Genomic DNA, 22,426 nt, shown 5'->3' with positions numbered 1-22,426 from the left:
CACTCCACACATTCGATCACTAGCCTGCTCATGTCATCTACACCTCAAAAACATCTCTAGAATAAAACCTTTTCTTACCTTTAACTCTGCAAAAACTCTTACAGTTGCTTTTATTCATTCTCGTTTCAACCATTGTGACTCTCTACTAATCTCTACTGTGCCTGTCCGCTACAGATTACAATATAAACTTATTACTCTCACCCACAATGTTCTCCACAGTTCTGTACTGCCCTATATCTCCGACTTCATCTCTGTCTATCATCATAGCCGTGTCCTCCATTACGTTAATGACCCAAGACTAACATCCTCAATAATCTGAACCTCCCACTTCCGTCTCCAAGACTTCTCGTGAGCTGCGTTAATTTTCCGAAATGCACTACCCAGGACAATTCAATTTATTCCCAATACCAACAGTTTTAAGTGTACCCTAAAAACAAACTTCTTTAGACTGGCCTTTCACCTCACCTCACTTATTTAACTATTCCAGTTTTACCCTTCCCAAATATTCTTCCAAATCTGGTCCCTCATAGCATCTGGTTACACAGACTCAACGCATTTAATAGCACTCTGTATCTGCACTTATACATATACTGGCTGGTGACCGGTTCATGCAGCATAATTTGAATACTTTATTTATTATATTGACAGATGGACCATACATTACAATATAAGCACTTTTTTTTACCATTCTCCTTCCGCGTCTCCCCTATTTTCTCATATATTGCAGGCTTGTGATCAGGGCCCACACTCCTTTTAGTATCTGTTGAATTATGTGTTTACTTTATGTCTCTTCTGTCTGTACAAGTACCCTCTGAAATGTAAAGTGCTGCAGAATATGTTGGCGCTATAGAAATTAAAATTATTATTTGAAATGTTTAATATCATTATAATCAGATTTATTACAGTAAAATACAATACCTTCTTTGTACAGCATGTCTATGGCACCTACACCTGGATATATCTTCCCATTGTGGTCACGTATTGGTACAATAAAACAGTGCGGCCCTAGAGAAACAAAAGGTTACATTCAAGTCTGCCTTCACATGAACTTATTACCTTTTATACTTTATAATCAATGCTGTGTAATTTATGTGACAGATCAGAACAAGCACTCACATGTTCAGTCTGCATTGGCATACATATTACCTGGCAATGTCTGTTATGATAGAAAGATATATAATGCAAACATAGCCTAAGCGCTAATTAACTTGCTGTCGCCTTGACTGAACCGTCTAGTCATAGAACTGAACAATTGCCCGCATCTTCCAGACGCATGAAGGCAGAGACAATCTTGCAACCATACATGTCTGAAGAATAACCAGAGGAACAAACCTTGAGATTTTCCATTTATAATTAGCTGTGCAAACACAGCAGCATAATTCCCTTTCATTGTATTGCCAATATACATTTTCTCTGCATTCTCACAAGGGGTATGGATAATGAACTCCTGAAGAAACAAAAAAAAAAAAACACAGATAGAACAGTATAAAAATCACATGGAAAGAGAGAAACAATAAGTTTCCTTTACTGTTATTGAATTTTCTGTTGTAGCCAAGCCAGTCTTATTTTTACATTTATATTAAAGTTATATGTAGACGAGAGTTTTAAATCCTTCATGTTAACAGTATTGAAGAAAAAGTGCAGACAGACTCATGTGGCCATTACATGACTCAAGACAATATACAGACAACAGTTAACTCCGCAGAAAATGCAGTGACGTGTAATCAGAAAAATACAAATTACTTAAATCAAATTTTAAATATTAAACGTATTTTTTTTATAATCGCTATCTAGACTTAAAAACCCTTGTGATAAAACACTCCGGGATCGCCTTTGCTGGGGTCAAAGGTCACGTGCGTTCAGCATGAAACTCAGGACCACAGATGGGGTCCGGGTATAACTGACACTGGGTCAGGTTTATGAAGGGTAAAAGCAATGTATAAAGAAAAAAACATAAAACAAATCCTTGCCTGTTCTGCACTAACTAAACAAGGTACAACCTAACTACCAACTGGCGGGCTTCTCCCGTCCAGCCAAACCACAGTTGCAGTGGGCACTGCTTTCACTCACATGTCTCTCTCACAACAGACAGGCTCTCTGTGTTCCCAGGCTGAGACAGTCACACAACCACCTGGCATCCTTTTATATACGCCTCCCATTATTCATTAGTAACCAGGTGCGATACTGACCAGACTAGGCCACATAGGAAAGGTATCTGGGCGAGATATACCTGCCCTCATCCACTATTCCCACATGATTCCCACATATCCCCCCCTCTGCTCAGACCACTCCGGTCGAGCAATGACACCCGCCAAACAGTGCACTCGGGACAGGGCATCTGCATTCCCCATCTGTACCCCTAGGCGGTGCTCCACCGTAAAAGTGTAGGCCTGCAGGGCAAGGAACCACCGGGTCACCCGGCTATTCCGTTCCTTGTTCAAGTGAATCCACTTGAGAGGGGCATGGTCAGTGATCAGCCTGAACTTTCGGCCCACCAGGTAATATTTGAGGGCCTCTAGAGCCCACTTAATGGAAAGGCACTCTTTTTCTATGACTGCATACTTTTGCTCATGTTTGTTCAGCTTCCTGCTGAGATAGAGGACTGGGTGTTCCACTCCGTCCCTCACTTGTGACAGTACGGCCCCGATACCGGTATCAGAGGCATCTGTTTGTACCACAAACTCGCTGAAGTCCGGAGTCACCAGTACTGGTTGAGAGCAAAGTGCCCGTTTTAGGCTATGGAAGGCTTCTTCAGCCGCTAAACTCCATTTAATCATGACGGAGTCTTTCCCTTTTGTAAGATCCGTCATGGGGGTAGCGATGGCTGCAAAATTGGGTATGAACCGGCGATAATAGCAGGCGATCCCCAGAAAGGCTTGCACCTGCTTCTTGTTGACAGGTTGCGGCCGGTCCTGAACCGCCTGAATCTTATCGAGCTGGGGTTTAACAATACCCCTCCCAATTACATACCCCAAATACTGGGCTTCTTCTAGCCCGATGCGACATTTCTTGGGGTTCGAGGTTAGATCTGCCTCCCACAGGTCGTCAATCACAGCTTGTACTTTCTGGAGATGAGTCTCCCAGTCCAAGCTGTAAATGACAATGTCATACAAATAGGCCGAAGCGTACTGCCTATGTGGCCTCAGGACTCGATCCATCAGTCTCTGGAAGGTCGCCAGTGCCCCGTGCAGTCCAAACAGCATATACACATACTGAAATAAACCTTCCGGCGTAGCAAATGCCGTCTTTTCTCTGGCAGCCTCCGCCAGGGGGATCTGCCAATACCCCTTTGTTAGATCTAGGGTCGTAATAGACCGGGCTTTTCCAAACCGATCTATTAACTCGTCGACCCGGGGCATAGGGTAGACATCAAATTTTGAGACTACATTCAGTTTCCTGAAGTCATTGCAGAACCGGATGGTGCTGCCCGGTTTAGAAATTAGCACAATCGGGCTGGACCAAGCACTGTGCGATTCCTCAATGACTCCTAACTCTAACATTGCCTTCACTTCTCGGGAAACGGCTTCACGGCGCGCTTCCGGGATGCCGTAGGGTTTTACGTGAACTGTGACACCAGGTTCCGTTACGATGTCATGTTTCATTAGCGTAGTCTGCCTGGGTTTTTCTGAGAAAAACTTTTGTTTGTGAAGTAGAAACTGCCTGACCTCAGTCTTTTGCCGCTCCGAGAGAGTCTCTGTAACCCATACCTCCGGTACGGTATGCGAGCAGACGGGACGGGCCAGCTCCGCTGACAAGGCAGACCGATCTTTCCATGGTTTTATCAGATTTACATGACAAATCTGTTCAGGTTTCCGTTTACCTGTCTGGTATACTTTGTAGTTTACTTCACCAACTCTTTCCTTGATCTCAAAGGGACCCTGCCACTTTGCCAGGAACTTACTGTCCACCGTGGGGACCAGGATCAACACCCTATCTCCGGGTGCAAACGTACGGATCTTGGCGCCCCTATCATAGATTCTTTTTTGGGCTCCTTGAGCCTGCATCATGTGTTCTTTGACGATAGGCATAACAGCCGCAATACGGTCCTGCATTTGTGTGACATGATCTATCACCGTTTTAAACGGAGTGACCTGACCCTCCAGGTTTCTTTTGCAACGTCTAACAGTCCGCGAGGACGTCGGGCGTACAATAACTCGAAAGGCGAGAATCCCGTGGAAGACTGGGGTACTTCCCTGACGGCAAAAAGAAAATACGGAAGTAAATAGTCCCAGTTCTTCCCATCCTTGTCTATCACCTTTCTCAGCATCTGCTTCAGAGTTTTATTGAACCTTTCGACCAACCCTTCTGTTTGAGGGTGATACACGGATGTGCGTAATGGTTCGATTTGTAACAATCGGCAGAGCTCCTTCATTACCCTGGACATAAAGTGGGTCCCCTGGTCGGTGAGTATATGTTTTGGTACACCAACCCGACTAAACACATGCACCAGTTCCTTGGCAATCATCTTGGTGGCCGTGTTACGCAAAGGGATGGCCTCCGGGTAACGAGTGGCATAATCCAAGATGACCAGGATATGTTGGTGTCCACGTGCAGACCGTGGAAGGGGCCCAACTAAATCCATCCCAATCGGGACTTCAATAATATGTAGGGGTACCAAAGGGCTACAGAACCGGGGCTTAGGTGCAGAGGCTTGGCAGCCAGGACAAGACTCACAATATACACGAATATCGTGATGCATGCCTGGCCAAACAAAACAGTGTAATATCCTTTCGGTGGTTTTCTGGACTCCCAGGTGACCTTCCATCACATGTCCGTGGGCCAGGTCCAGCACCTGCCGCCGGTAGGGTTTTGGCACAACTAATAGTTGCACCGTGTCTTCCCCTTTTTCTCTATTTGATATAGTAAATCATTCCCCAGAACCATGTAAGGATATGCCAGCCTAGAGCCAGGTTCTACGGGTACCCCATTTATCACTTTTACATTTGTCCTAGCCTGAGAAAGGGTAGGATCCTTTATTTGCTCGCTTTGGAAGTCATCTTTCTGAACTTCCAAATCCGGCAAACGGGGAGGTGGACGGCTGTCGGCCTCCTCCTCTTCCCTGGTCTCCTCCGTATCACCCGCCATGACTGAAAACGGGAACTGCAGGTCATTTCCAGCAGACTCTTCCCCCGAGTCTACAGGGGGGACCTCTTCCAGGGGTTCGGGACCCACACGCGCCCTGGGAAAAGAATCATGTACACTATTACCCTGGGGTATCAACTGATTCTCCCACAATTGCCAGAAGTGGGGAAAATCCCGGCCCAAGATAACATCATGCAATAACGCAGGGACGAGTCCCACTTTATGTTGCACAGACCCATAGGAAGTAGTAATGCATATGACCGTGGTGAGGTACGAACAGGTGTCTCCATGCACACATGTTACAGAAAATTTGTCTGATGGTCCAGCCGGGGCTGACACCAGACTGGCCTTCACCAGAGTCACCACACTTCCCTAGTCTAACAATGCCACCACATTTTTGCCATCAACAGTTAAATCACACAAGTGTTTTTCCACATCCTTTTGACCGGCATTCACACTCACTACCCGTGCAACCATAGACATGCGATTTTTAGAGTCTGTGACGCCGCACTGCATGGGTTCAGTAGTGACCGGACAGTTCGTAGCAATGTGGCCCATCTCTTGGCAGCGGAAACACCTAACGGGCCCCTTGCTTAGACCATAGTTCGTTACTCTCGGCCTCGCATTGCGGGCAGTCCCGTTTTCCTCCCCCACTGTCTTAGGGATTTTTCCTTCTCCCCTACTCCCTGGAACAGTCTTACCGGTTCCACATGGAGATGATGAAGAACGAGGTGGGGTAGCGTCGTGTCGGAGTCCTTCCGCCACGGAGTAACGTTCAACCAGATCCACCAGTTTATCTGCCGTCGTAGGATTTCCATGGCTTACCCACTTCCTCAGGGCTGTCGGTAGAGCTCTCAGGTACTTGTCCATGACGACTCTCTGGATTATCTCTGGCGCTGTCAGCACCTCGGGTTGTAGCCACTTCTTCGTCACGTGAATCAGGTCGAACATCTGTGACCGCGGTGGTTTATCCGGCTGATAAGTCCATTGATGCACTCTCTGTGCATGGACAGCGGTCGTCACTCCCAGCCGAGCCAAGATCTCGGCTTTCAGTTTTTCAAAGTCCTGCGCGGCTTCAGGTTCTAAGTCATAATAAGCCTTTTGGGCCTCACCGGAAAGAAACGGGGCAATCAGGCCGGCCCATCATGCCTTCGGCCATTTTTCTCGCACCACCGTCCGTTCAAACGTGGTCAGGTATGCCTCGACTTCATCTTCGGTCGTCATCGTCTGCCAGTACCGACTCACGTGAATCACTCTCGACTCGGCTTCCAGGTTAACCTCAGGTAAGCTTGCCAGACGCTGAGCCACCTGCTGGAGAAGCGAACGATCAGTAGCTGTCATGTCCACCAACTCCTTCAGCTGGGCCATCATCACCCGATTAGCTTCTTGCTGGACGGCGGTGGACTGTACCAGCGCTTTCACCACGTCCTCCATGCTCATGCTTCCCACGTGGTGCCCGCGTTCACCACCACAATGTGATAAAACACTCCAGGATCGCCTTTGCTGGGGTCAAAGGTCACGTGCGTTCAGCATGAAACTCAGGACCACAGCCGGGGTCCGGGTATAACTGACACTGGGTCAGGTTTATTAAGGGTGAAAGCAATGCATAAAGAAAAAAAACATAAAACAAATCCATGTCTGTCCGGCACTAACTAAACAAGGTACAACCTAACTACCAACTGGCGGGCTTCTCCCATCCAGCCAAACCACAGTTGCAGTGGGCACTGCTTTCACTCACGTGTGTCTCTCACACAGACAGGCTCTCTGTGTTCCCAGGCTGAGACACTCACACAACCACCTGGCATCCTTTTATATACGCCTCCCATTATTCATTAGCAACCAGGTGCGATACTGACCAGACTAGGCCACATAGGAAAGGTATCTGGGCGAGATATACCTGCCCTCATCCACTATTCCCACATGATTCTCACACCCTATATATGCCAATACCGTGTTTCCCCGAAAAATAAAGATTAACATGACCTTACAGGAAGTAAACTTCACAGAAACATAAGCCATACTCCAAAAGTAAGCCCCTAGTTACAGTCTGGACTGGCGTTTGGGGGGGGGCAAACTGGACAATTCCCCACTCTCTTTGAGGACCCCAGCATTTCTATTCCAAGGTTAAGACTGATAAAGGCATTGCTGACATCACAGTCTCTCTCTCTCTCTCCAGGAGCTTTAGCAGCAGGAGTCTGGAGGAAATAAACAAGAGACAGGCTGGTATGCAAGGCCGGCATTAGTGGAAAGGGAGAGCGCAAGATGGGTAATTTCTCAGCGCTCTCATTCTCTTAAGACCCCCCCTAGCATTTCTTTTCTGAGGTTAGGACTGCTTAAGGACCTTTGGTGAAATCATGGACATGTGACCATTTTGTCACCAAAGGTCCTTTAACTGCAGAAGTCTTGAGGAACTGAAGAGGAGACAAGCTGTTATCTACAGTATGTGCAGTGTGCGCGTGTGTGTATAAAAAGGTGTATGTGCACTGTGTGTTTGTGTGTGCGTATAAACATGTGCAGTATGTGTGTGTCTGTGTGTATAAACATGTGTATGTGCAGCGTGTGTGTATAAACATGTTTATGTGCAGCGTGTGTATAAACATGTGTATGTACAGCGTGTGTGTATAAACATATGAATGTGCAGTGTGTGTATAAACATGTGCATGTGCAGTGTGTGTATAAACATGTGCATGTGCAGTGTGTGTATAAACATGTGCATGTGCAGTGTGTGTATAAACATGTGCATGTGCAGTGTGTGTATAAACATGTGCATGTGCAGTGTGTGTATAAACATGTGCATGTGCAGTGTGTGTATAAACATGTGCATGTGCAGTGTGTGTATAAACATGTGCATGTGCAGTGTGTGTGTATAAACATGTGTATGTGCAGTGTGTGTGTATAAACATGTGTATGTGCAGTGTGTGTGTATAAACATGTGCATGTGCAGTGTGTGTATAAACATGTGCATGTGCAGTGTGTGTGTATAAACATGTGCATGTGCAGTGTGTGTGTATAAACATGTGCATGTGCAGTGTGTGTGTATAAACATGTGTATGTGCAGTGTGTGTGTATAAACATGTGTATGTGCAGTGTGTGTGTATAAACATGTGTATGTGCAGTGTGTGTGTATAAACATGTGTATGTGCAGTGTGTGTGTATAAACATGTGTATGTGCAGTGTGTGTGTATAAACATGTGTATGTGCAGTGTGTGTGTATAAACATGTGTATGTGCAGTGTGTGTGTATAAACATATGTATGTGCAGTGTGTGTGTATAAACATATGTATGTGCAGTGTGTGTGTATAAACATGTGTATATGCAGTGTGTGTGTATAAACATATGTATGTGCAGTGTGTGTGTATAAATATGTGTATATGCAGTGCGTGTGTGTATAAACATATGTATGTACAGGGTGTGTGTGCATAAACATGTGTATGTGCAGTGTGTGTGTATAAACATATGTATGTGCAGTGTGTGTGTATAAACATATGTATGTGCAGTGTGTGTGTATAAACATATGTATGTGCAGTGTGTGTATGTGCAGTGTGTGTGTATAAACATGTGTATGTGCAGTGTGTGTGTAACAACCCTGCTGGCTTCACTGCATGGCCTCCCATCCCCCACACACCAACTTACTTTCTGCTTCAAGCCATGCTGTGAATTCTGTCTGTTGCCAGCTCTGTGCCTCTGCTCTCCATGTTTCCAGACTGTGTGTATAGGGGGGCGGCGCCTGAACTCTCTGGTTCTTATGCAGTCAGGGTACACCTATGTAATCTGTCCCTGACCAATCATCTGGAGCCCTTGACTATTTAGTTTCGCCACTCCCACTGAAACATGGCCTGTGCAATGTCTACACTCAGATAGTATCTTGCTGCTGAGGAAGCCAGGCCCTGTTCTGTGTATCTCCTTCTCTGTAGGAATACACTTTGTCTCGCTTTGTACCTTGTCCGCCTGCCAGGAGGCAGAATATCCTGGCCTTTTAGTCTTGTTCCTGTGTCTCTGTCTGAACTCAGTCTTTCCTTGTGTCATCCCTGTCTGTGCGTCTGCACTCTCGCAGCTTTATCTGTGCGTCTGCACTCTCGCAGCTTTATCTGTGCGTCTGCACTCTCGCAGCTTTATCTGTGCGTCTGCACTCTCGCAGCTTTATCTGTGCGTCTGCACTCTCGCAGCTTTATCTGTGCGTCTGCACTCTCGCAGCTTTATCTGTGCGTCTGCACTCTCGCAGCTTTATCTGTGCGTCTGCACTCTCGCAGCTTTATCTGTGCGTCTGCACTCTCGCAGCTTTATCTGTGCGTCTGCACTCTAGCCGCTCTGTCTGCACGGCTCCTGCTGCCGCTGCAGAACCTCTTGCTGCAGCTTCTCTCCACAGACCTTGTGGTTCAGCTTTGCTCCATTCCTGCTGCCACTGCAGAACCTCTTGCTGCAGCTTCTCTCCACAGACCTTGTGGTCCAGCTTTGCTCCATTCCTGCTGCTGCTGCAGAACCCCTTGCTGCAGCTTCTCTCCACAGACCTTGTGGTTCTGCTTTGCTCCATTCCTGCTGCCGCTGCGGAACCTCTTGATGCAGCTTCTCTCCACAGACCTTGTGGTTCAGCTTTGCTCCACTCCTGCTGCCGCTGCAGAACCTCTTTCTGCAGCTTCTCTCTCCACTCCTGCCTTCACCTGCACCTCCTGTGTGAACAGGTCCAAACCTGTTCCTTCTTATTTCACTCTTGCCTGCCTGCATCCATACCTGCACCTCCTGTGTGAACAGGTCCAAACCTGTTCCTTCATATTCCACGCCTGCCTGCATCCATACCTGCACCTCCTGTGTGAACAGGTCCAAACCCGTTCCTCCATATTCCACTCCTGCCTGCGTGCATCCATACCTGCACCTGCTGTGTGAACAGGTCCCTACCTTTTCCTTCTCAAGCCGTGCCCGCCTGTCCTGTGTCTCAAGCCGTGCCCGCCTGTCCTGTTTCTCAAGCCGTGCCTGCTTGCCCTGGATCTGTCGTACCTTCTTGCCCTGTGTCTCAGTCTGCCTGTCACTCGCACCTGTCCAGGTGTCCTGTTCCCGAGTGGGATCAGCAGCCACAGCCAGACACCACTCTGGAGTGGCACCCAGCAGCTACCTGCCGCACAAGCCTGACCTCACCATCAGAGGCTCCAGTGAAGACCAAGGTACCTGCCGTAGTTACGCCCCTTCCAGGGTAGTCTGGTTTGTGGCACAGTGGGGCCACAACCCCCCGGCTCGCGCCATTCAGCCAAGGCGCGAGCGTGACAGTTTGCACAGGCCATGGTCCCCGCTGAGTCCCATGTCCTTCCGCTCGCAGAGCGTCATGAACCTGTGTTCCGCCAGTATGAGCAACCAGAGGAATTTGTTCCGTCCTGCGTGGTTCCGATTATGGAGACCTCTGAACCAATAATCATCTCCAATGCCCTCTACAATCAGCTCCTGGCCTATGAAGAGCATGACCCAGCAGACCCGCCCAGGTTCTATGGGAATCCTACTGAGTGCCAAGGGTTCCTGAAAAGGTGCCTGCACCAGATCCTGCAGAATGCAGCCTGGTTCCCTTCTGACCGGTTCAAGGTGGGATACATCATGTCCTACCTAGCAGGAGATGCTCTGATATGGATTACTCCCCTCTGGGAAGCAAGGGATCCTATCGTAATGAACCTAGGGGCCTTCCTGGTGGCCTTCCGTAAAGTCTTTGATGTGCCTCGTCCAGCTGCTCCTGAAAAGTCTTCCCCTCCAAGCTTCCAGAGACAGACCAGACAAGAGGAACCTGTGGGTGAAACATCTCAACCACCTATGACCGTCCAGCCATCATCTGTTCCCAAGTCTGCCGATGCGACCTCCCGTGCACGATCCAAGTAGTCTAAAAAGAAGCGGGACAAGTTGCAGCCAGAGTCTGGCCTCTGCCCTGTGAAGTCTGTACTCCAGAACCCTGGGCCAGTAGGAGAGGCTGTCCCTGGCGAGAGTCCTCCCTCTCCATTAAAGCCTATGACTGTTTCGTTGCCTTCTGGGAGCTTTGGGGTGTTCGAGCCACCAGCCATACAGAGTCGGTGTGTGATCTCCATTCTTCAGCTACAGAACCCGGCGTGGGCATCGTCTAAAGGTGGCCGAGCCCTCTTTGAGAACAGTCTAGTCCTGCAAGGACAACTACAGCTCCAGGTCGGAGCTTTGTATATGAAGAAGTTCGTCTTCCATTGGCAGTCTGGTATGCCCATGGGTCATTCTGAACCAGAGATCCTGATGCCCATTTATGTTTGGAGACCCAGCAATGCACCACACTTGAAACAACCAAGTGACAAGAGGTGTCTGGTTCCCGTGCGTCGCATTCAGTCAGCAAGGTCGTCTTCTTCGCCTGGTTTGCTAGTCACCGAGTCAAGGTGTGAGGATGCCTCTGAAGAGGGGGAGGCGGTCTCAGTCTCCTCACACATCCCCAGTGACTATACCAGTGTTCTGCTCCCAAGAGCACTGCTGCCTCTTGATTGTCTTCCTCAGGATAAAGTGTTGAAGATGGATCCAGAGTGTATGCCTTCAGCCCCCCTGTGGCCTAGGGGTGAAGGTCCCGAGACAGAGCTTCACTCACCCTCTAACCAGGTAGAGGAGGCCCAGTTTTTTCAAGGTAACAGGCTGAAGTGGCTCCCTGTATGTATGCCTCCAGCTTCCATTTGGCAGGTGGGTGAAGAGGTTGGAACAGTGACCCACGTATCTCCGTTTCTCACCAACCAGGAGGAGGAGGTCCAATTTTTCTGGCATGTCGGGCTAAAGGTCGGACTCAGCGAAGGTGTCTGCTGTTTCTAGCTGGCCGGCGGATGTAGGGGCAAAGTCTGAAGCTGCCTGGTCCCCGCCTTTTGCCAATTTGGAGGAAGAAGTCTTTGTACCCTCTGTGTTGGAAACGGACTCCCTTAGGCACCAAGAAACCGGGCAATCTGGGATTCCTGATGGCACACATACTCCACCCTACCTGAAGGATGTCGTGTCAACCTGGACTGTGTCTGGTCCCGTACTCCTCCTTCTGGTCATTCTGGCAGGCTTGAGGAAGAGGGGCCGTAAAGGGGGGGTACTGTAACAACCCTACTTGCATCACTGCATGGCCTCCCATCCCCCGCACACCAACTTACTTTCTGCTTCAAGCCATGCTGTGAATTCTGTCTGTTGCCAGCTCTGTGCCTCTGCTCTCCATGTTTCCAGACTGTGTGTGTATAGGGGGGCGGCGCCTGAACTCTCTGGTTCTTATGCAGTCAGGGTGCACCTGTGTAATCTGTCCCTGACCAATCACCTGGAGCCCTTGACTATTTAGTTTCACCACTCCCACTGAAACATGGCCTGTGCAATGTCTACACTCAGTTAGTATCTTGCTGCTGAGGAAGCCAGGCCCTGTTCTGTGTATCTCCTTCTCTGTAGGAATACACTTTGTACCTTGTCTGCCTGCCAGGAGGCAGAATATCCTGGCCCTTGAATCTTGTTCCTGTGTCTCTGTCTGAACTTACCTCTGTCTGTCAGTCTCCTTGTTTGTGGTTCTTTCTCTGCTGTGTCTTTCCTTGTGTCCTCCCTGTCTGTGCATCTGCACTCTCGCAGCTTTATCTGTGCATCTGCACTCTAGCCGCTCTGTCTGCACGGCTCCTGCTGCCGCTGCAGAACCTCTTGCTGCAGCTTCTCTCCACAGACCTTGTGGTTCTGCTTTGCTCCGTTCCTGCTGCCACTGCAGAACCTCTTGCTGCAGCTTCTCTCCACAGACCTTGTGGTTCAGCTTTGCTCCACTCCTGCTGCCGCTGCAGAACCTCTTTCTGCAGCTTCTCTCTCCACTCCTGCCTTCACCTGCACCTCCTGTGTGAACAGGTCCAAACCTGTTTCTTCTTATTTCACTCTTGCCTGCCTGCATCCATACCTGCACCTCCTGTGTGAACAGGTCCAAACCCGTTCCTCCATATTCCACTCCTGCCTGCCTGCATCCATACCTGCTGTGTGAACAGGTCCCTACCTGTTCCTTCTCATGCCGTGCCCGCCTGTCCTGTGTCTCAAGCCGTGCCCGCCTATCCTGTGTCTCAAGCCGTGCCCGCCTGTCCTGTGTCTCAAGCCGTGCCCGCTTGCCCTGTATCTGTCGTACCTTCTTGCCCTGTGTCTCAGTCTGCCTGTCACTCGCACCTGTCCAGGTGTCCTGTTCCCGAGTGGGATCAGCAGCCACAGCCAGACACCACCCTGGAGTGGCACCTGGCAGCTACCTGCCGCACAAGCCTGACCTCACCATCAGAGGCTCCAGTGAAGACCAAGGTACCTGCCGTAGTTACGCCCCTTCCAGGGTAGTCTGGTTTGTGGCACAGTGGGGCCACAACCCCCCGGCTCGCGCCATTCAGCCAAGGCGCGAGCGTGACAGTGTGTGTATAAACATGTGCATGTGCAGTGTGTGTGTATAAACAAGTGTATGTGCAGTGTGTGTGTATAAACATGTGTATGTGCAGTGTGTGTGTATAAACATGTGTATGTGCAGTGTGTGTGTGTGTGTGTATAAACATATGTACTGTATATGCAGTGTGTGTGTATAAACAGGTATGTGCAGTGTGTGTGTGCATAAACAGGTATGTGAAGTGTGTGTGTATAAACAGGTGTATGTATGTGCAGTGTGTGTGTGTGTGTGTGTGTATAAACATGTGTACAGTTGTGGCCAAAAGTATTGACACCCCTGCAATTCTGTCAGATAATACTCAGTTTCTTCCTGAAAATGATTGCAAACACAAATTCTTTGGTATTATTATCATCAATTAATTTGCCTTAAATGAAAAAGCACAAAAGAGAATGAAGCAAAAAGCAAAACATTGATCATTTCACACAAAACTCCAAAAATGGGCCAGACAAAAGTATTGGCACCCTCAGCCTAATACTTGGTTGCAGAACCTTTAGCCAAAATAACTGCGACCAACCGCTTCCGGTAACCATCAATGAGTTTCTTATAATGCTCTGCTGGAATTTTAGACCATTCTTCTTTGGCAAACTGCTCCAGGTCCCTGATATTTGAAGGGTGCCTTCTCCAAACTGCCATTTTTAGATCTCAGGTGTTCTATGGGATTTAGGTCTGGACTCATTGCTGGCCACCTTAGAAGTCTCCAGTGTTTTCTCTCAAACCATTTTCTAGTGCTTTTTGAAGTGTGTTTTGGGTCATTGTCCTGCTGGAATACCCATGACCTCTGAGGGAGACCCAGCTTTCTCACACTGGGCCCTACATTATGCTGCAAAATTTGTTGGTAGTCTTCAGACTTCATAATGCCATGCACACGGTCAAGCAGTCCAGTGCCAGAGGCAGCAAAGCAACCCCAAAACATCAGGGAACCTCCGCCATGTTTGACTGTAGGGACCGTGTTCTTTTCTTTGAATGCCTCTTTTTTTCTCCTGTAAACTCTATGTTGATGCCTTTGCCCAAAAAGCTCTACTTTTGTCTCATCTGACCAGAGAACATTCTTCCAAAACGTTTTAGGCTTTTTCAGGTAAGCTTTGGCAAACTCCAGCCTGGCATTTTTATGTCTCGGGGTAAGAAGTGGGGTCTTCCTGGGTCTCCTACCATATGGTCCCTTTTCATTGAGACGCCGACAGATAGTACGGGTTGACACTGTTGTACCCTCGGACTGCAGGGCAGCTTGAACTTGTTTCGATGTTAGTCGAGGTTCTTTATCCAACATACGCACAATCTTGCATTGAAATCTCTTGTCAATTTTTCTTTTCCACATCTAGGGAGGTTAGCCACAGTGCCATGGGCCTTAAACTTCTTAATGACACTGCGCACAGTAGACACAGGAACATTCAGGTCTTTGGAGATGGACTTGTAGCCTTGAGATTGCTCATGCTTCCTCACAATTTGGTTTCTCAAGTCCTCAGACAGTTCTTTGGTCTTCTTTCTTTTCTCCATGCTCAATGTGGTACACACAAGGACACAGGACAGAGGTTGAGTCAACTTTAATCCATGTCAACTGGCTGCAAGTGTGATTTAATTATTGCCAACACCTGTTAGGTGCCACAGGTAAGTTACAGGTGCTGTTAATTACACAAATTAGAGAAGCATCACATGATTTTTCGAACAGTGCCAATACTTTTGTCCACCCTCTTTTTTATGTTTGGTGTGGAATTATATCCAATTTGGCTTTAGGACAATTCTTTTTGTGTTTTTTCATTTAAGACAAATTAAATCGAGATAATAATAGCAAAGAATTTGTGTTTGCAATCATTTTAAGGAAGAAACTGAGTATTATCTGACAGAATTGCAGGGGTGTCAATACTTTTGGCCACAACTGTATGTGGAGTGTGTGCGTGTGTATAAACATGTGTATGTGGAGTGTGTGCGTGTGTATAAACATGTGTATGTGGAGTGTGTGCGTGTGTATAAACATGTGTATGTGGAGTGTGTGCGTGTGTATAAACATGTGTATGTGCAGTGTGTGCGTATAAACATGTGTATGTGCAGTGTGTGTGTATAAACGTGTATGTGCAGTGTGTATAAACATGTGTATGTGCAGTGTGTGTGTATAAACATGTGTATGTGCAGTGTGTGTGTGTATAAACATGTATGTGCAGTGTGTGTGTATAAACATGTGTATGTGCAGTGTGTGTGTATAAACGTGTGTGTGTATAAACATATGTATGTACAGGGTGTGTGTGCATAAACATGTGTATGTGCAGTGTGTGTGTGTCTGTATGTATAAACATGTGTATGTGCAGTGTGTGTATATAAACATATGTATGTGCAGTGTGTGTATATAAACATATGTATGTGCAGTGTGTGTATATAAACATATGTATGTGCAGTGTGTGTGTGTATAAACAGGTATGTGCAGTGTGTGTGTGTATAAACAGGTATGTGCAGTGTGTGTGTATAAACATATGTATGTACAGTGTGTGTGTGCATAAACATGTGTATGTGCAGTGTGTGTGTCTGTGTGCATAAACATATGTATGTGCAGTGAGTTTGTGTATAAACACGTGTATGTGCAGTGTGTGTATAAACACGTGTATGTGCAGTGTGTGTATAAACACGTGTATGTGCAGTGTGTGTATAAACACGTGTATGTGCAGTGTGTGTATAAACATGTGTATGTGCAGAGTGTGTATAAACATGTGTATGTGCAGTGTGTGTATAAACATGTGTATATGCAGTGTGTGTGTATAAACAGGTGTATGTGCAGTGTGTGCGTGTATAAACATATGTATGTGCAGTGTGTGTGTATAAACAGGTGTATGTGCAGTGTGTGCGTGTGTATAAACATATGTATGTGCAGTGTGTGTGTATAAACATATGTATGTGCAGTGTGTGTATAAACATATGTATGTGCAGTGTGTGTATAAACATATGTATATGCAGTGTGTGTGTATAAACAGGTGTATGTGCAGTGTGTGTGTGCAGTGTGTGTATAATAAACGTGTATGTGCAGCGTGTGTATGATGACATGATTATATTTGAACAAATGCTAATTTTTTTGTTGAAGAATAAATGTAGATTTGTTGTTCATGGAAAAAAAATTACACATGCCCTGAAAATACGCCCTAACAACTTTCAGACCAAAAAATAATATAAGACTGCCTTATTTTTTGGATAAATACGGTATCCTAATATTCAGAGAGGAAAAGGACAAACTTTAGTGCCACCTACTGGATGTAGCAATCATAAAAGTCAATATCGACCCTTAAAGAGCCTTGTCACATGTCTTCGTTTAACCCCTTAGCGACAGAGCCAGTTTGCAGCTTACTGACCAGGCCAATTTTTACAATTCTGACCACTGTCCCTTTATGAGGTTATAACTCTGGAACGCTTTAATGGATCCCGATGATTCTGAGACTGTTTTTTCGTGACATATTGTACTTCATGTTAGTGATAAAATTTATTCGATAAGTCTTGTGTTTATTTATGAAAAAAACGGAAATATGGTGAAAATTTTGAAAATTTTGAAATTTTAAAACTAAATTTTTATGTCCTTAAATGAGAGAGATGTGTCACATAAATTTCTTAATAAATAACATTTCCCACATGTCTACTTTACATCAGCACAATTTTGGAACCAAAATTTTTTTTTGTTAGGACGTTATAAGGGTTAAAAGTTGACCAGCGATTTCTCATTTTTACAACAAAATTTACAAAACCATGTTTTTTTTAGGGACCACATCATATTTAAAGTCATTTTGAGGGGTACACATGACAGAAAATACCCAAAAGTAGCACCATTCTAAAATCTAGATCCCTCAAGGTGCTCAAAACCACATTCAAGACGTTTATTAACCTTTTAAGTGCTTCACAGGAACTAAAGCAATGTGGAAGGAAAAAATTAACATTTAACTTTTTTTTTGCAAAAAATTTAACCAATTTTTTTTTATTTTCACAAGTCTTAAAAGAGAAAATCAACCACAAAATTTGTTGTACAATTTCTCCTGAATACGCCGATACCCCATATGTGGGGGTAAACCACTTTTTCAGCACACAGCAGAGCTCGCGAGGGATGGAGCGCCGTTTGACTTTTTCAATGCAGAATTGGCTGGAATTGAGATCGGATGCCATGTTGCGTTCGGAGAGCCCTTAATGTGCCTAAACAGTGGAAAACTCCAACAAGTGACCCTATTTTGGAAACTAGACCCATTAAGGAACTTATCTAGATGTGTGGTGAGCACTTTGAACCTTCAAGTGCTTCACAGAAGTTTATAACGTAGAGCCGTGAAAATAAGAAATCCATTTTTTTCCACAAAAATGATCTTTTCGCCCCCAAATTTTTATTTTTACAAGGGTAACAGGAGAAATCATACCCCCACAGTTATTGTGCGATTTGTCCTGAGTACGCTGATACCCCATATGTGGGGGGGGAACCACTGTTTGGGCACATGGGAGAGCTTGGAAGTGAAGGAGCACTGTTTGACTTTTTCAACGCAGAATTGGCTGGAATTGAGATCAGACACCAGGTCACGTTTGGAGAGCCCCTGATGTGCTTAAACAGTGGAAACCCCCCAATTCTAACTCCAACCCTAACCCACCCCTAACCCTAATCCCAACCCTAACAATAGCCCTAACCCTAACACACCCCTAACCCTAATCCCAACACACCCCTAACCCTAAGGAAGGGAAGGAGTGCCATTTTGGAATGCAGACTCTGATGGAATGGTCTGCGGGCATCATGTTGCGTTTGCAGAGCCCCAGATGGGCCTAAACAGTGGAAACCCCCCACAAGTGACCCCATTTTGGAAATTAGACCCCCTAAGGAATTTATCTAGATGTGTGGTGAGCACTTTGAACCCCCAAGCGCTTCACAGAAGTTTATAAACGCAGAGCCGTGAAAATAAAAAGTCTTTTTTATTTCCACAAAAGTGATTTTTTTAGACCACAATTTTTAGACCCCCAAAGTTGGTAAATAGTGGAAACCCCTCAATTCTTGCTCCAGCCTTAACCCTAATCCCAACCCTAATCCCTAATCCTAACGCTAATCTGTTATGAATGAGTCACCGGAGGAGGAAAAAACAAAAATGCAAGCTAAGTCCATAAAACCGGAGAGGTTGGTAGCTAGCAGATTGCAGACCCCTGATCCTATTCACAACAACTAACAGTAGCCGTGGAGCGTGCCTACGATGGTCCTAGACGCCACGTCACGGCCGGAGAACTAAATAAGCCTAAAGAAAGGGGAAATCTAAACTGCCCCAGAGCAGACCCCAAAGCAATAGACAGCCCCCAACATGCATTGTCGGTGAAACAGATGAAAACACAAACACAGACAGAAAGACAGGCAGAGCAAACGATGGGGCCCAACTAAATAGATAGGAAAGGACAGAAAAGATGCTGGCTGCAATCCGCAAAAACCCTACCAAAAATGTCCCAACACGTCTGATAGCAAAAACGGCCCTGAAGTCACTAGACTTCAAAATCCCTATATCAGCACTCCGATATATTCTGAAGACAGAGAAAAAGAGAGTTAACCGATCAGGGACAAAAATGGAAATTCAGCAAAGCCTCAGCCGGGGCTGGCTGAACATAAAACAAGCAAATCAGACAAAATCTCATGGAACAATAACAGAGCAAAACTTAGCTTTAGAAGACAGGAACTGAACTGGAGGCCAGAGCTCAGAGCAGAGAAATTACCAGCAACCCTACAGGGCGTCGGCTGCCTTATATCCACTCAGAGATTCCGGATGTCCAATCGCAATCCACCTGTTCAGGTGACAGGTCTCTCCCATCCAAATCAGTTTCACGATCTCCCTTCACCAGCAGAGGGAGGTTCATCGGACATCAAAGGTGAATGAGAAAATGAGCTCACAACACTAATCCTAGTTCGCCCTAACCCTAGCCCTAGCCCAACCCTAGCCCAACCCTAGCCCAACCCTAACCCAACCCTAACCCTAGCAATAACCCTAGCCCAACCCTAACCCTAGCCATAACCCTAGCCCAACCCTAACCCTAGCCCAACCTTAACCCTAGCCCAACCCTAACCCTAGCCCAACCCTAACCCTAGCCCAACCCTAACCCTAGCCCAACCCTAACCCTAGCCATAACCCCAGCCCAACCCTAGCTCAACCCTAACCCTAGCTCAACCCTAACCCAACCCTAACCCTAGCCCTAGCCCAACCCTAACCCGAGCCCTAACCCTAGCCCAAGCCCAACCCTAACCCGAGCCCTAACCCTAGCCCTAATGGAAAACTGAAAAATAAATATTTTCTTTATTTCATTATGTTTGCCTATATAAGGGGGTGATAAACTGGGGGGGTTATGTACTATTTTTTTTATTTTGATCACTATGATCGTTTATCATAGTGATCAAAATAATGAATGGAATCTGCCAGCCGGAGCCGGCAGATTCCCGGCGGGCGCACTGTGCATGCGACTGCCATTTTCAATATGGCGGCGCCCATCGGAGGACGCGGGACCACCGGGAGGGAAGTGAGGACCACGGAGAGGTACCGGGCGGGGGGATCAGGGAAAGAGAAATTTAATGCATAATCGTGGCTTTTTATTTTTTTTTTTTTTTGTTGCCGTTATAGGGTTAATAACGGCGATCGCAAAAGCGGGGTCGGTAAAAAACGACCGATTCATGTTCTCTGGGGTCTCGGCTACCCCTGGCAGCCGAGACCCGGGAGAAAATCCGACACTGGGGGGCGCTATGTACTTTCTCCACAGCGCCGTGAATTAACGGCGCTGTGGTTTTAGTACACTCAATTACCGCCGTTAAAAGGCGTATAGGCGGTCTTTAAGGGATTAAGAAGACAAACCAGAAACTATTTGCACACACGTTTTGAGTGATTGCACCTTCATCAGTGAAGAGCAGGAGCTGTGATATTTGGCTAGATGAAAGGTCTCAAACAGGAGACTTAAGAGCCATGCAATGCTCCTCTGGAAATTTACATACGTAAATAGTCTTAAGGAGGAAGAGAACTTGAACTTTTTATTATCAATTATTATTATTATTTAGACTGTTTGAATTATGTTATGCAAGTGTGTATTGCAGCTCATCTCCATTCACTTTAACAGGCCAAGTTGCAATACCAGACACAGCCCAAGGTCATGGGTAGTGGTGTTGCTAAAAGAAAGTAGCCAAGTTTTTCTAATACTGGAAATCTATAAACAGGAAAAAAAAAAAAAAATAGAAAAGGAAAAAAAAAGTTCCAATTGTAAAAAAAAAAAAAAAAAAAAAATATGTTACATATTTGGTTTAAAAGCTTCAGCACAAACATGAGTGACATCAGTATATGGTCAGCGTGTCCCAAAGAAATTAAACTCTGTCAAACTAACGAAAATGTATCTCCATGGTCACCCAAGGCAGTTTCTACAACACTATAATGCAAACAATGAAGTGCAGGTGGTGTTTTCACTTTGTCATACTAATCTGAAAATCGAAAAGAGTAGGTTAACCATGTATTTCCTTGAAACCAATATTTTAAATGCTCCGTTGAACCTAAACTAAAAACCATGGGTATTCGGCCTTCTTCACTGACTTCTATTGGTGTTTTGAAAATAGCCAAATATTCTTTGCTAAACATGGCAGTTAATAGTGGATGTAATATTGGTGTATCTGCGTTGGCGTTGTAACATGAACCCTTGGATTCTATCCGTATAATGCTGGTCTGAAATAGGCCTAAGTTTATACGTTTTCAGAGAAAAATATTTTAAGTGACAGCTCCAGAAATCATAAATGATAGCTCTTCAATCACAAACTCTGCTTATCCTTCAACCAATAAGAACAGAAAAAGGCAAATAACTCTTCATTATATAATCGGCGGCTCGGGAGCCACATGCGGCTCATGGGTCCATGACATGTGGCTCTCTGTCATCTGCCCGCTTGACACCAAACACAGCAAACAGCTATGGGGAGAAGATCTCCGGATGGTGACATTTTTAATGGCAGGACACTGTCGGTTAGATGGGTGCTTGAAGTTAGATGCAACAGAGTGGTTAGTGCGCCTAATGCGAGAATGCCAAATTTAGGGTAAAGTGGGAATCCCTAGATGCAGGTATGCTTCTTATAAGGGAAAAGGGCACAAAGTTTTGATGTGCCTTTTGTTGGAAAGCTTTGGTTGTGATTATACTTCTAATACTTGGGTGTCACTACAGGGAAGGGGAGGTGAAGATTTCTCAGCGCTGAATGTGGCACTCAAGCTGAGAGTTTGGGGTCCACTGATGTAACTTACCGTATTTTTCGCTTTATAAGACGCTCCGGATTATAAGACGCACCCCAAATTTTGAGGAGAAAAATAGGAAAAAAACTTTATTTTTAATAAAATGGTGGTGCATCTTATAATCCATGCGGTCTTATTGCTTACCAGGGGTGGTGATGGAGGAGGCCGGAGTGGAACATTGCTGCTGGGATGAGGGGGTGTTTTGATGTGCAGCGTGCCGCTGCCGGTGTCTGTTACTGCCGCCGCCCTCTGTCTCCTGATGCTTGCCACCACCGCCACGCTCTGTCCCCCGGTGCCTGCTTGCCACCACCGCCGCACTCTGTCCCCCAGTGCTTGCCACCACCGCCACGCTGTCCCCCCTGATGCCTGCTTGCCACCACCGCCGCGCTCTCCCCCGGTTCTTACCGCCACCACCACGCTCTGTCCCCCGGTTCTTACCGCCACGCTCCTATCCCCCGGTGTTTGCCGCCATCGCCGCGCTCTGTCCCGTTCTGAGGGTACTTGCCGCGGCACTCTGTGCCCTGATGCTGCCGCTGCGCTGTCCGCCACCGCCGCGCTCCTGTCCCCCGGTGGTTTCTTCCGCCGCGCTCCTGTCCCCCGGTGGTTTCTTCCGCCCCACCGCCGCCGCCGCGCTCTGTCCCGTTCAGCGTGGGGGGGTCTCTGTCGCTCCATGCCTGCTTTCTTCCTGGAAAATGGCCGCCGCGCATGCGCAGACGGACATCTCGGCACTGAAATC

General features: G+C 46.7%; 1 protein-coding gene across 2 annotated transcripts in view; it reads right to left on the bottom strand.

The window, feature by feature from the left end:
* ACOXL (acyl-CoA oxidase like) overlaps positions 1–22,426 on the bottom strand; it is a 756,489-nt gene that overhangs the window by 586,980 nt on the left and 147,083 nt on the right. For both annotated transcript variants that reach the window (XM_073557722.1, XM_073557721.1), the window contains exons 6-7: positions 1,333–1,447; positions 919–1,005 (exon numbers count right to left, since the gene is read on the bottom strand). In XM_073557722.1, the coding sequence (XP_073413823.1) occupies positions 919–1,005; positions 1,333–1,447 (202 nt within the window). The remainder of the gene's footprint in view (positions 1–918; positions 1,006–1,332; positions 1,448–22,426) is intronic.

Source organism: Dendrobates tinctorius, unplaced genomic scaffold, assembly GCF_039654945.1.
Source record: "Dendrobates tinctorius isolate UK_male_01 unplaced genomic scaffold, ASM3965494v1 ptg000250l, whole genome shotgun sequence".
In the NCBI taxonomy this organism is placed as follows: Eukaryota; Metazoa; Chordata; class Amphibia; order Anura; family Dendrobatidae; genus Dendrobates; species Dendrobates tinctorius.
This window is presented reverse-complemented; position numbering and strand designations above follow the sequence as displayed.